Source organism: Strix aluco, chromosome 2 (assembly GCF_031877795.1).
Source record: "Strix aluco isolate bStrAlu1 chromosome 2, bStrAlu1.hap1, whole genome shotgun sequence".
Taxonomy (NCBI): Eukaryota; Metazoa; Chordata; class Aves; order Strigiformes; family Strigidae; genus Strix; species Strix aluco.
In genome coordinates this window covers 115,562,860-115,575,171 of record NC_133932.1, presented here as the reverse complement: position 1 = coordinate 115,575,171, position 12,312 = coordinate 115,562,860, and the positions used below count along the sequence as shown (strand labels likewise).

Genomic DNA, 12,312 nt, shown 5'->3' with positions numbered 1-12,312 from the left:
CATGTTAGGTTTGTGTAGGCACAAACTGTCTCTTGACAAAAATTGCTTGTTACTGGTTTGGTACTAACCAAACATGAGAAGGAACAGCCTGAGAGTTCTTGTAAAAGGCATGGGGAAAGGCAAGAAAAACTCGTGAGAATTTTTAGGAAGCTGTCTGGCAGTTTATCAAACAGTGGGTTGACACAGAGAAGAATTGCCAGGAAAAAAAAAATAGTATTACTCAGCAATTATATTCCTTTTTGGTTTTGCAAAAATATATGCTTAAACATGAGTATATGACTCTTGTTAAAATGAAAAAGATCTGCCTGACCGTAACCACAGTGTTCTAAACAACCCCAAAGTAAATACCAAGTGTTTCTTCACATTGTCTTTACTGAAATGTTTATAAGCATAATCTTGTATTACCTGTTAAGTGTTGAAAAAACTTTCACAGCAGGTATCCTATGCTAGCTGTCCCATCTCACAGTTCTATTGAAGCTCATGCATCAGAAAGGCACAGGAAAGATCTTACTCCTGGAGTTTATCCATCTCAGCACACACGATTATGATTGAATGAATAATACCTAATTGCCATCGAAATTTCAGCTTCATGAATATAGACACTTTAGTTAATCATAAGAAGATTTTTAGTTGAAAAAACTGTTTTGGGATTGACGTAACTGTCAATGACATAATGTGAATGACATAATGTCATTTCTAATAAACATACATACAGAAAAAATCTTAACTGCTTGGCCAGTCCAGACCTACAACTTCTATGCTGTCCTGAAACAGAAAAGTGAGGTCCTAAACTGGACCTAAATCAAGAGGCCAGGACTAAATTTATGTTGCAAAAAGGCTAGTGGTAGTCAACCATAGGTGAAAAGATGTTAGCTAGAACTGCAATGAAATGAGATCATCCTAGCTGCAGGACCAATGACAGTCCTCAACAGTCTAACCTAAAATCTAACTACTTCAGAGAATGAAAACTTCTGAAGTACATGATATACGTCCTACAACATTTGGCCATATGAAGATGCTGGTATACAGCTCATGAATTCAAGAAGCCAGACTCTACAAGTCCAAATGAAAAGATGTGATCTCCCATATCACAAAAAACATTAGTCCAGCTGATCAGCAACCACCTGAGCAATCTCACCCCATGGGCTTACAGACATCCATTCAAAATTCTCATGGGCCACCTCTGCAATGCCTGTTTGAGATGTTAAAGCCTTTTCACAGCAAAATTTATGAAAACCATAAATCAGTTTCCAATAATATAAAACATAAGCATTTCCCACTGCTTGACGTTATGAGACATTGTAATCGCAAACCAGCAAACGAGATGACAAGAGTCCATTTTGCCCCTTAACCATCTCTTCCCTTCCCCTGGAAAGAGATTTGGGAAGAAGAACTTTCATTTGGCCTTGGAATAGGTAGAAAAGAGCACACATGCAAGATCTTCAGCTACAAATCATCAACACATCTCTTCCATGACAAGTAGTAACTTCTACTGACTAAGGGATATTTCCTTCCTTAAATTCAGCATTCTTCCATCAGTGAATCTACTGAGCTCCCCACCCCACTTTAAAAAAACCCCAAGAGAGCCTTATCACATCTGTGGATCTGCTTATAGCTCTGATTTATCAAGAGAGAGGGTAATGATAAAGCAATCCCTGTAAGATGCCTCCTATCAGGACCTGGATCGATGCAAACAAGTCAAATTAGATGCCAAGGCGTGGAGCGCGCTCGGCCGCACAGATCACGCGGGATGCACACACTTTTCCGGGTAACCAGAGGAGCCCCCGCCTGCAGAGCCGAGGCAGTCACAGCCCCGCCACACGAGTCAAGCGCTCGCAGAGCTGGGCACCATCGGGAGAAGGCGGGCGCTTCTAGAAACCCTGCCCTAAACCCAATACACCTGCAATAAGCAACCTCGAACTCGAGGCCGTGTCCTAAAGCTCCCCCTCCCAGCTTTCGGCACACTTTGGGGAAAAGCTGCGCTCGAACCCCACGCGCCTCTATCCCGTCCCTGCCAGCGTCCCTCCCTCGCCCCCAGCCAGCCCAATCCCCTCAGTGTCTGCAGCAAGGTTGAGTCTCCAAAGCCGATTAACCCCGCTCCGCTCCCGCTCCCCACCCACGGCCTCGCTCCCGCTCCCCGGCCGGGGACGCCTCCGCGCCGCCCCGGCCCCCCGCCGCCGGGCGCTGCGCAAACCCGGCCCCCCGCCGCAGCCCGCCCCTCGCACGCCCCGCCGGACCCCTTCCACCACCCCGCGTCCCCACCCCCGGGGAGCCGGGCAGGAGGGGGCCGCCCCGGCCCGGCCCGGCCCGGCCCGGCCCCGGCCCCTCGCTCACCATGGTACAGATCGAGGCGATTTTGGAGACTGTCATTAGGATTTCCATCCGCCCAGCGCCATCTTCCGCCCAATCACAGCGCCGAGCCGAGCGGAGCCGGGCTGGGCCGGGCGGGAGTAGGAGGGAAGGGCAGGGCAGGCAGGAGACGGGGCAGACCCCACCGCCCCGCCAGCCGCGGGGCGCACGCGGGCCCCAACGGCCGGGCGCGCGGCTCCCCGCCGGCGCCACAGAGGCTCGCTCCCCCTCGCCCCGCGCGCGGCCAGCACCCCGCGCGCCCGCCCCGCCTCCCGCCGGGCCCTAGCGCCGCCGGGTCACCGGCCGCGCCGCGCCGCCGCGCCGCCCCCCCGGCCCGCCCCGCCCCTCGGCACCGCCTCGCGCCCCGGGCCTGGCTCCGCCTCCCGCTGCCTCCCGCGGCGCAGGGCTCCGCCGAACGGGCCTGCGCGGCGCGGCGGGGCGGGGCGGGGCGGGGCGGGGCGGGGGCGCGCGCAGGGCCGCTTGAAGGGGCTGGGCCGTCGCGCGCCGGCATGGTGGCGGGCGGTGAGGGAGGTGGTAGGCTGCGCTCAGGCTTTGCTTTTCTTTTCTTTTCTTTTCTTCTTTCTGTGGCCGCAGGGTTGAAATCTAACGGGCGGTCGCTAGGTGCGTGCTGGCAATGGAAGAATTGGCGGGAGGATACGCATCTCCTTAATGCGAGTGCTGAGCTGCTTCCAGGGAAAGAGTTCCCTGGCAGCCAGGAGAGGTGCAAGTGGATTGGCATAACTTGTAGCTAAACAATAAAGGCAAACTAAAAAACAGAACTAAGAAAACTTCTGCCTCCTATCAACTTAATCGCTCTAATGCCACGCTAACTCCGAAGGGACTTCTGACATCTGAACAGTGGTTGTCTTGTCAAAGCTGTTCCTCTAGGGTCCCTCCCAGGAAGAGGGTGATGTGGAGAGGCACACACCTATGAATTCCTCCTGTCTTTCCTTTTTTCTTGCTTTGTCTCTAGATTATCAGCTCTTTGGGTTTGGTGAGTCTGGGATTTGCCTGCCTCAGACATCTTGAAAATAAAGCTGGCCTGTTGAGTAGTCATGTCAACTACTTGAGAATGAGATGAATCACCTAATATGCCTGTTTGTCTGCAGACTATAACGGAAATTTGGATGACTTGTTCGAGATGTTGATGTCTGCATTAAAGAAGCCTAAAGCTAGCTAACATATGTCCCACCCTCTTTTTTTTCATATATGGGAAGCATCTAGCAGATTGAGATGCGTTATTATTAAGAATAATGTCTATGCACATAAGGCCTAGATCATAAACACATCCTTTCACTGTAAAAAAGATATTTTAGTATCTATAATGTTAAATCATGATACTTTCTATGATCTTCAGAAGTAAACATTCTCGAGCAATTAAATTAATGGAAATGGTAAGTTTTTCCTTCAACGAAAACATATAGAATATGACTTTAGAAAGTTTTATAACCGAACTCTATCGCAACCTGAAATATCCTCAAGCAATTCTTTTATATAATATCTGTGGTCTAGAAGTGTATATTTCAAAAGTATAGTATTTGAGAAAATGAATGCCTCTTGGATGACTACATTCAGAAACTGTTGCCACAGAAACCATGGGGGAGGACAGTATCAGGGGAATGAGAAAGAATAGAAACAAAAGAAGTAGATTGGCCATTTATGTGCAAAAAAGCAAGAACGGGTATTTGGCCAGCTAGAAGAGTCAAACCTTCAGATATCCAGCAGTTCATCTATGAAATGCAATGCTGTAAGATACATCTGCAATATGACTCTTTTCAGTATTAATCAGACATGCTACCAGAGATAGCCCTGTATAATCCAGAGTGGACAGTGTTCAAAAAATGACACGAGGAAAATACGATAGCATGCTGTCTCCCCGAAGCAAAAACACAAAAAGGAATTGCACTATTGCAGAAGCTTATGAGATTCTCAGGGAGATAATTCAGCTTGGAACCAATAACATGGCATCAAGTGGAACAGTACAGGCCATAGAAACTGCAGGAATCTTAAAAGGCACTCAAATGGAAAGTCAGGATCGCATTGAAGTTTCTTCCTGCCCCTAAATTGGAGGAAGAAGGCAAAATATATGTAGTGTGAAGTGCTCTTTCTGTCTGTAGTTCTGAAGGAAAATTTAGGTATAGTGGAGTATTGGGCCACATTTCACAAAGAGTGGGGGATGTATGGCTATGATGGCCTGCATCTGACAGGTGTGGGCTAATCATGGCTGGAGACTAAGCAGAGGAGCTGGGAAGATGCTAAATTAATAACATACTGAGAGACTGATTTTTTTTTTTTTAAATGCCATGTAAACTGAGGTGCTGTGTTATGAGCGAACTGAACTCATGCCACATAGAATGAGGAAATACAGAAACACTTTCTATACCATCAACCATTAAAATGAGGTAAAATATGAGGAAACAAGAGAATTGGAAATTATCACTTAATTGTCATCAAGCCCCTTGGGGTGATTGGAATTATTCACAAATTAAGTATTCCAGGTATTTGACCAGCTGAGGAAAAAGGGTGGGTAGACCAGAATTGTGCATGTGTTTGTGTACACTTGAGGAGACAGAGCTTTGAAAGCAGTTACAGAGTGACTGTAATGCATATAGCTCAGCATGGTAACTAGCCCTGTCTGAGAGAAGGTATCAGTCATATCTTGATTCACTGGGGAGAGACGAGATCCACCTGACAAAATGGGACAAGACCGTCTTTGCCAACTGGCCAGCCAATGCGATGAGGAGAACTTTAACTAGGAATAAGGAAGTCTCTTGATCTCAGACCCTGGATTTTGGGGAAATTTCAGCCTGCCTGATATCTGCTACAAGCACCACACATCAGAACACCAGCAGTCAGGGAGACTTCTGAGACATCAAGGATAACTTCTTGATACTGGCCGGGCCAACCAGGTGTGATTTGCAGCTGGATCTGCTCCTCACTAACAAGGAAGAACTGGGGGATATGGTAATCAATGGCTTGGTTATCAAAGCCTGGGCTGTAGTGACTGAGGAGTGGAGTTCATGATCCTGTGAGGGCTGAGGAAGGAGAGCAGCAGACTACAGACCCTGGCTTTAGGGGAACAGACCAGTTTATTCAGGAAACTGGTAGGTGGGATCTACTTAGCAGCAGCTCCAAAGGGTAAAGTTGCTCAGGAAAGCTGGCAGGAGAGCACAAGGATCTTCATACAGAGAAAACCAAATAGATGTATTTGTCTTTTCAGCAATGACCGATGTACTGTGAAGAGAAAAAGAGTGGCTAAATGGGAAATTAAATTCAGGCTGGGGTTATCATAAGATCTATATAGTTTGGTAGATTCATCCCACTCAGGTACAGTGTATTTTAATACAGGCATAAGTAGAGTCACTTAAAAATACAATGAGCAGATCACATCTGCAGAGGGGCTGTGTTGTGGAGAGCAGTGACTGAAAAGAAATCAAGAGCTAACAGGATAGCAAAAATTAATTTCCAGTCTAATGCTATTGTATAAGCAAATAATAGAATCCTTGACTATAACCAGGGATGTGGCAAATAGGAAGAGATGTTATTTTCCTTCTACATATGGCATTAGGGAGAGTTTTGGTAATCCTGCACTAGCTTCTGGTGTTCTTGTCAAAAGAATGCTGAGAAATTATCTGAGGCTGGAGAAAATTCTTTGCGTGGAGAGACAATCTGGCTTATCAAAAAGAAGGCTGGAAGGTGGTTACAATGATCTTTAATTTGCACAGTGAGAGGTGTAACAAGAAAAATACCTATAAACTGAAATCAGACAAATTAAAATTAGAAATTATGCACATTCTTTAGCAGTGGAAGTTATTAATGGTTGGAATATGCTGCCAAGAGAAGTGGCATATCTGGTATCTCCTAAGGGCTTTAAAGAATAGATGCTTTTCTCACAGAAGTACATTAGTTGAACAGATAGAATTAATTCCCTGCCCTGAAAGTCTCTCAGAGAGTGTAGTTATTGTTATTACATAGTATTTGAATTACCGTAACACCTAGAAGCACAAGTCAGAGGCCAGAGTGCTTCACCTACTTAAGACATTACGAGAAAACCCCATTCCGTCTTCTGAAGAACTTATACTCCAAAAGTACAGAGGCACCAATAGACACAGAGAAGCAAAGAGAAAATATAACAAGTGTAAGCTGCTGCTGCTCATCCTGTGCCTCTCCTTGTTTCATAATCTTGTGGTTTGGCAGGCGCCCAGCTTACTCTGGGGTGTGTGGGTAGGTTGGCTTTAGAAATTGAAGAGTAGGCATGGTACAGGTGTGTTTGTGCCTGTATCATCTATCTGTGACTACAGATGGTTTTGCTGAGTCTGGGGCATGTCAGGTTTTTATTAATGTTGCTTGACAACAGAATTGATCCCATGAATCTATTTACCCCTCCGCTAACCAGTCAAACCACTCACTGGTTGGACTATTGCTGCAGTATCTGAATGCAGAGGTATCACATCTGTTGTTGGACTAGTATACATAGGATGATAATTCAGGTTGGATGGGACCTCTGGAGGTCTCCAGTCCAACCTTCTGCTCATAGCAGAGTCAGATCTGAGGTCAGAAATGTTGCTTTGTGTATATATACACCTCTTTACTTGTTCAGGAAATTCTTAAATTTAGATCCAGACATGGTAGCGGGCGGTTTGCAAGAAAACCATCTGATGTCACCATCTGTATTTTAATTGACACATAGCCCAGTGAAGGTCATCCACCATTCTCACTATATATTAACCAGCCTTGCTATGGAAATGCATCTTACTTTGTGGGCAACAGGCATTGCAAGATTTGTGCTAAGACGTAATAGAGAATAAGACATAAAAGAAATTTTCCCCAACTTGTATTTTGTAATTCCAAGAAAATCTGAAGCTGCATCCAATTATACAGAACTGGAATCTTAACACATCACTGGAGTGAAATTGGATCCTTCTGGGGAACAGAAGAGACAAACAGGAAATATATTGGGCAAGTCATGTTATATCAAACCATCTTGTACTGACTGACAGGGAGTTAAACATCTATATTGGTAGATTAATCTTTGCATATTATGTTGATGGTACATTTTCAGAAAATACAACTATTTTCAAAACAATTGTGCATGCTCTCTGGGAGCCATGACAGGGGGGTGATGGTAGACTAACTGGATATGGGAGGGTCTGAGCAAGTAGTTAAACAAGTGATAGATTTTATTCATAGGTTCAAAAGAATAAATTCTCTCTTAGTTGTAATCATAAGCAAGACATTAATAAATTATTATCACAGAAAACTATACAAACTGTAAAAGTGATGATACTGTAACTGTACAACAGATAAATATTATGTTATTCCTTAGCACTTTTCATCAGTAAATCTCAGAATATTTTACAAAGAGGTGTGAGAAATAATCATTATTAGACCAAATCTGTAAACAGAGTAAATTAGGTGAGTTCTCTGATAGGGTGAAATTTGCTCATGATTATTTTTCCCTTACACCATTTTGGAAGACCAAAGCTTTTCTCAGTAAGGGTGTTGGTTTTTGTCGGTTTGTGTTGTTTTTTGTAAAGCAGAGGATTATATTTGTTTCTTGCAGAGTTCACACATGGGGATATTTTGATACTTTCATTTTCACAGCTCAGCTGATACTGGGCGTCTTGCCACATATATATAGCTGGCAAACAATTAACCTGTTATTATACAAACAATTAACCTGTTATTATACAAAGGATTACCAGCATCTGAAAAGTTAAAAGAGAAAATAAAAAGTTTTATGCTACTAAACTGAATAGAAATTGCTACCAACAGCACTGAAAATATACATCAGTTAAGAGAGCTGTCCAATAAGACTGTAAAATATAAGAAATCAGTTGTGTTGAAAATAAAAACAGATTTCTAAACTCTTATCACTGTTTGAGTTGAAAATAACAATAGATTTCTAAACTGTTATCACTGTTTGAGTCTTTAGACTCCTAAAAGCAGGTGGAATTCTAACTGAAAATAAAGTTACAGTTCTTAAAAAAAATAGTCCATTTTCAAAATGCTAATTCTTTTGAAAGATATTGTATTCTGCAAGAGAAATGTGTATAGTTTGGGTCTCAGTGATCTTGATATGAAAGGACATGAGCAAGGCACAAATATACTAACTGTGCTTTTAAACATTGTTCTGAACAGAATCTTTTGGAAAAATAATGCCACAAGTGTATTTAGAAATAAGGTTTTTTAATATTGTAATGAAATACTTTCAATCATAAAAACTTTTGTTAAAAAATGAATGGCTTTGATCCTTCATACAGGCACAAGGGAAACCAGTGTCTCAGTAACTCCAGTTTCTCCTTATTATGAAAACCTCAGGAGTCAGTGACAGTGCTCTAACGCTAAGTTGGAAAATCCATTACTAGGGGTGAGAAGCGCAAGACGCTTCTTCAGCCTCTGTGTTCTCTACCAGAATACCAAGCAAAGCTTCCCACTGCAGTCAGCAAGATAGTATTTTTGTGATCTTCACAGCAGTTCTCCAAAAGCAGGATTAGCTGTCGTGTAATAACAACAGTGACGCACAATATGACAACAGGCAGCCTCCAGGTGAAGAGTCTTTGTATCATTACAGACTCCCCCACTAATCAGTTCTCTACTGTACCAAGATATAAAGGAAGCTGAGAAGCAATATGTAAAACACATGCAGATAGCTACGCAGTGGAAAAAATTATCAATAAGAGGTAGAAAAAAATACTGGAAGCAGCTTTGTGGAGATAATAAAATTGCTAAAGAGCATTTACTGTTAATAGCCTGTGTTTTTCATGACACTAATGGGTGGTTAATTATTTTTGTTTTAATTGAAACGTATGTCACAGCAATATTTTGTGCTTCCGCTGATCTAAAGCTATTGTTCCAGTGCATGTTGCAATCAGTTCTCAAACAATGCTGTCTTTGTCAGCAATACAGAAGTAGAATGATTTTGGTTTCTTCTCTTGAAAGATTTATATTCTGGAAAACTCACAGTTCCCCTCTGTACTTGCAGGTGGTCAGTTAAATATTCCCATCTGGTTATACTTTTTTTTTTTTTCTAAAAAAAAGATTAAAAAACCCAACAACCCAAAACAACCAACCACAGGTTATTGCATGAGCAGCAGAACTAACAAAGCTCAATTTCATATGGATTTGTGCCCTGTGTCTTTACACTGCAGTAACGCAGGCATTACCCCTTGGTCCCATATGGCCTCATTTCCTCCTTCCATTTCCCCTGCGATTTCATTTCCTCTTCTCCCCCTGCAGCACTACTTCTTGCCACTTGCCCTCTATTTGTTTTTCTCTGTTTTGCCCCTTCACCTGCACTGCCTCTCTCCCTTGGATAAGCTATGGCTGCCTTGGAGCAGCACACATGCTAATTAGCTCACATTACTATTTTGCATATTCCATGAAGAACTCCACAACATTTCACAAATATTAATGAATTGATTCTTAACAATAACCCTGATCCATAAATATGCGTTATTATTCCTATTATACATATGGGAAAGTTTGTCTAATTTATCCTTGTTTGGTCGTAGCTTGGTCAAGTTTATCCTTTGTTAATTCTCCATTTCATTTCTCCTTGACTGACCATTAATTTGTTCTTTTCTGGCTGTAGTGTTTGTTCAGAGCAGCTGTTGTCTCATTGACAGGGGTTGTCAGAGCACAGCCAACTCTCATTATTTTATCACAAGCCTTGTGATATTTGATAGTTCCCTTGCAACCACAGTTCCTGGGTTCAGGTGATGAGGATTACTTGAAAAATTTACCTTTTGCTTATTCTGACAAGTTTATGTCTCAGTAAGCTAGAAAACTGAAAAATGTGATGGCAGGACTGAAAATGTTCAAAACAGGGTGAAAATAAAAACACATATATATTTTTGAAAAATATTACTATTTTAAAGCATGTGTACCTTGTGATGTCACGGGGTCTGTCTCGGGTTCATTTAAGATACTGGTATGTGTAACACTGCAGAAGCTACAGACCATTTCCCATTTTGGAAGAGGCTGGCCTGCAAAAACCAAATCACGCAGTGAAGGTCGACGTGTTCTGACCACAAATTCAAACTCTGCTAAAGCACCTAGGAAAGCATGTATAATTGGAATGATAATCTCATGTGAAGTGCTTTAATGCAGAGAACAGTGTGCTTTTTGCTCCTGTAGTTTCTGTATGTGATTCTGCCTTCTTTTTTGTTCAAGAAGAGGCTATGAAGACAGGATAGGATTTTCTTTTAGCATCCAGAAGATATGTAGAACTAGAGTAAGACAATAATGTTTCCTGAAAGATGGTTACAATCTGCTCAGTACTTGAGTTTGCAATAACTGCTTACTTCATGCATTATTAAAAAGAGCATTTTATAGCACTATTAAAATAATAAACATTCTACTTTGTCTTCATGTATTCATACAGAAAAACAAATTTAATTTGGGGTAGTTTGAAGATATTCTTACTGGAATTCAACTAAGTAGAAAACATTCCTATACTTGAAATAAAACTAGCAGAATTTTATATAGCCCATTCCTTCCAGCAAGGTTCTTTACCATTTTATAAGCAATTTAAAACAATTATGTTAATGGCTCTGATTAGAACAATTAATGAGAAATGCAAATGGCTACCTCAGATGCCAATATGCTAATGCAATGCCATAGAGTATTTATAGAATAGAGAATGATTCCACACACGTAGGCTGTTGCATCCATCAGGCATGATGCCTTTTTAAACTATAGCACCTGGTGTTGAGAAGTTGGAATCACAGACTTAAAACAATCTCTGGCACCTATAGAGGTCTTTAGTCCAATCCCCTGCTCAAAGCAGGTCCAGCTAGATCAGGTTGCTCAGGGCCATGTTTTAAAATAGCTGCAAGGATGTGAATTCCACCATCTCTGAGCAACCTGGTTGAGTTTTTGACCACCTTTACTTTAAGAACTTTTTCATTATCTTGAAGCAGAAATTTCCCATGTTCTAACTTCTGTCCATTGCCTCTTGTCCTTCTACTGTGTACTCCTGAGAAGTGTCTGTCTCCACTTTCTCTGCACCCTCCCATGAGACAGTGGAAGAGAGGTACAAGACTTCCTTTTTGTCTGCCAGTTGAGCAAATTCAGCACTTTCACCTTCTTCTCATATGTCCCAGCGCTTCAGCCCCATGACCATCTTGGTGGCCGTCCACTGGGCTTGCTCTAGTATGTCCATGTCTTTTGTGTCCTGGGGAGCCCAGAACAGGATGCATACTCCACATGCGGCCTCACAAGTACCAAATGAAGAGAAAGAATCCTTTGCCCTGCTGGCTAACCTCTTGCTAATACAGTCCTGGATGTAGCTGACTTTGCAACGAGAGCATGTTGTTGTCGTCCACCAGGACCCTCAGTTCCTTTTCAGCAAAGCCCCTTTCCATACAGCCAGCCCTCAGCCTGTCCTGCTGCACAGAGTTATTCCAACCCAAGTGCAGGACTTGGTGTTTGCCCATCCTGAACTTCGAGGTTCCTGTCAGCCCATTTCTCCAGCCTGTCTCAGTCCCTCTAAGTAGCAGCCCTGCCCTCCAGTGATTTGACCGCTCCCAACAATTAGGTATCATCTGCAAACTCACCTGAGACTTTGCACCAAAAAAATTGTTTTCTAATATAGTTACAGTGAGATTTCATCAGTTCAAACCCAGTGTGCCATTACAATAAACTTTTCTTACATATGATACTTTACATCAGGTATTACATTTCAGCAGCAAAACTTATATTCAGATCCACTTAAAGCTAATCTCTTCACCCTCCAAAGTTAAGCCTGTCTTGAAAAACCAATTGGCATAGGTGGAGCTTCTGTTAAAATTATACTTTATAGTGAATAAAATAGTCACATGCTCGAAATCAGTTAAAGAAAAGGTCAGCTAAGTCTGGCCCTCACCAGTCTGCAGTTTCTCCTAGAGTGTATTTGTTTTGGCCAATCTATTTTAAAGTGATTAAAGGCAAATTCTGTCCTGTTTATTCCTTATAGACAAA

The 12,312-nt window shown here is 42.5% G+C and overlaps 1 protein-coding gene across 1 annotated transcript in view; it reads right to left on the bottom strand.

Moving 5' to 3' along the window:
* USP12 (ubiquitin specific peptidase 12) overlaps positions 1-2,589 on the bottom strand; it is a 36,450-nt gene extending 33,861 nt beyond the window's left edge. Inside the window, exon 1 of the mRNA XM_074815946.1 lies at positions 2,335-2,589. Coding sequence (XP_074672047.1) covers positions 2,335-2,382 — 48 coding nt within the window. The 5' untranslated portion in view covers positions 2,383-2,589. The remainder of the gene's footprint in view (positions 1-2,334) is intronic.
* Positions 2,590-12,312: the final 9,723 nt, after the last annotated feature.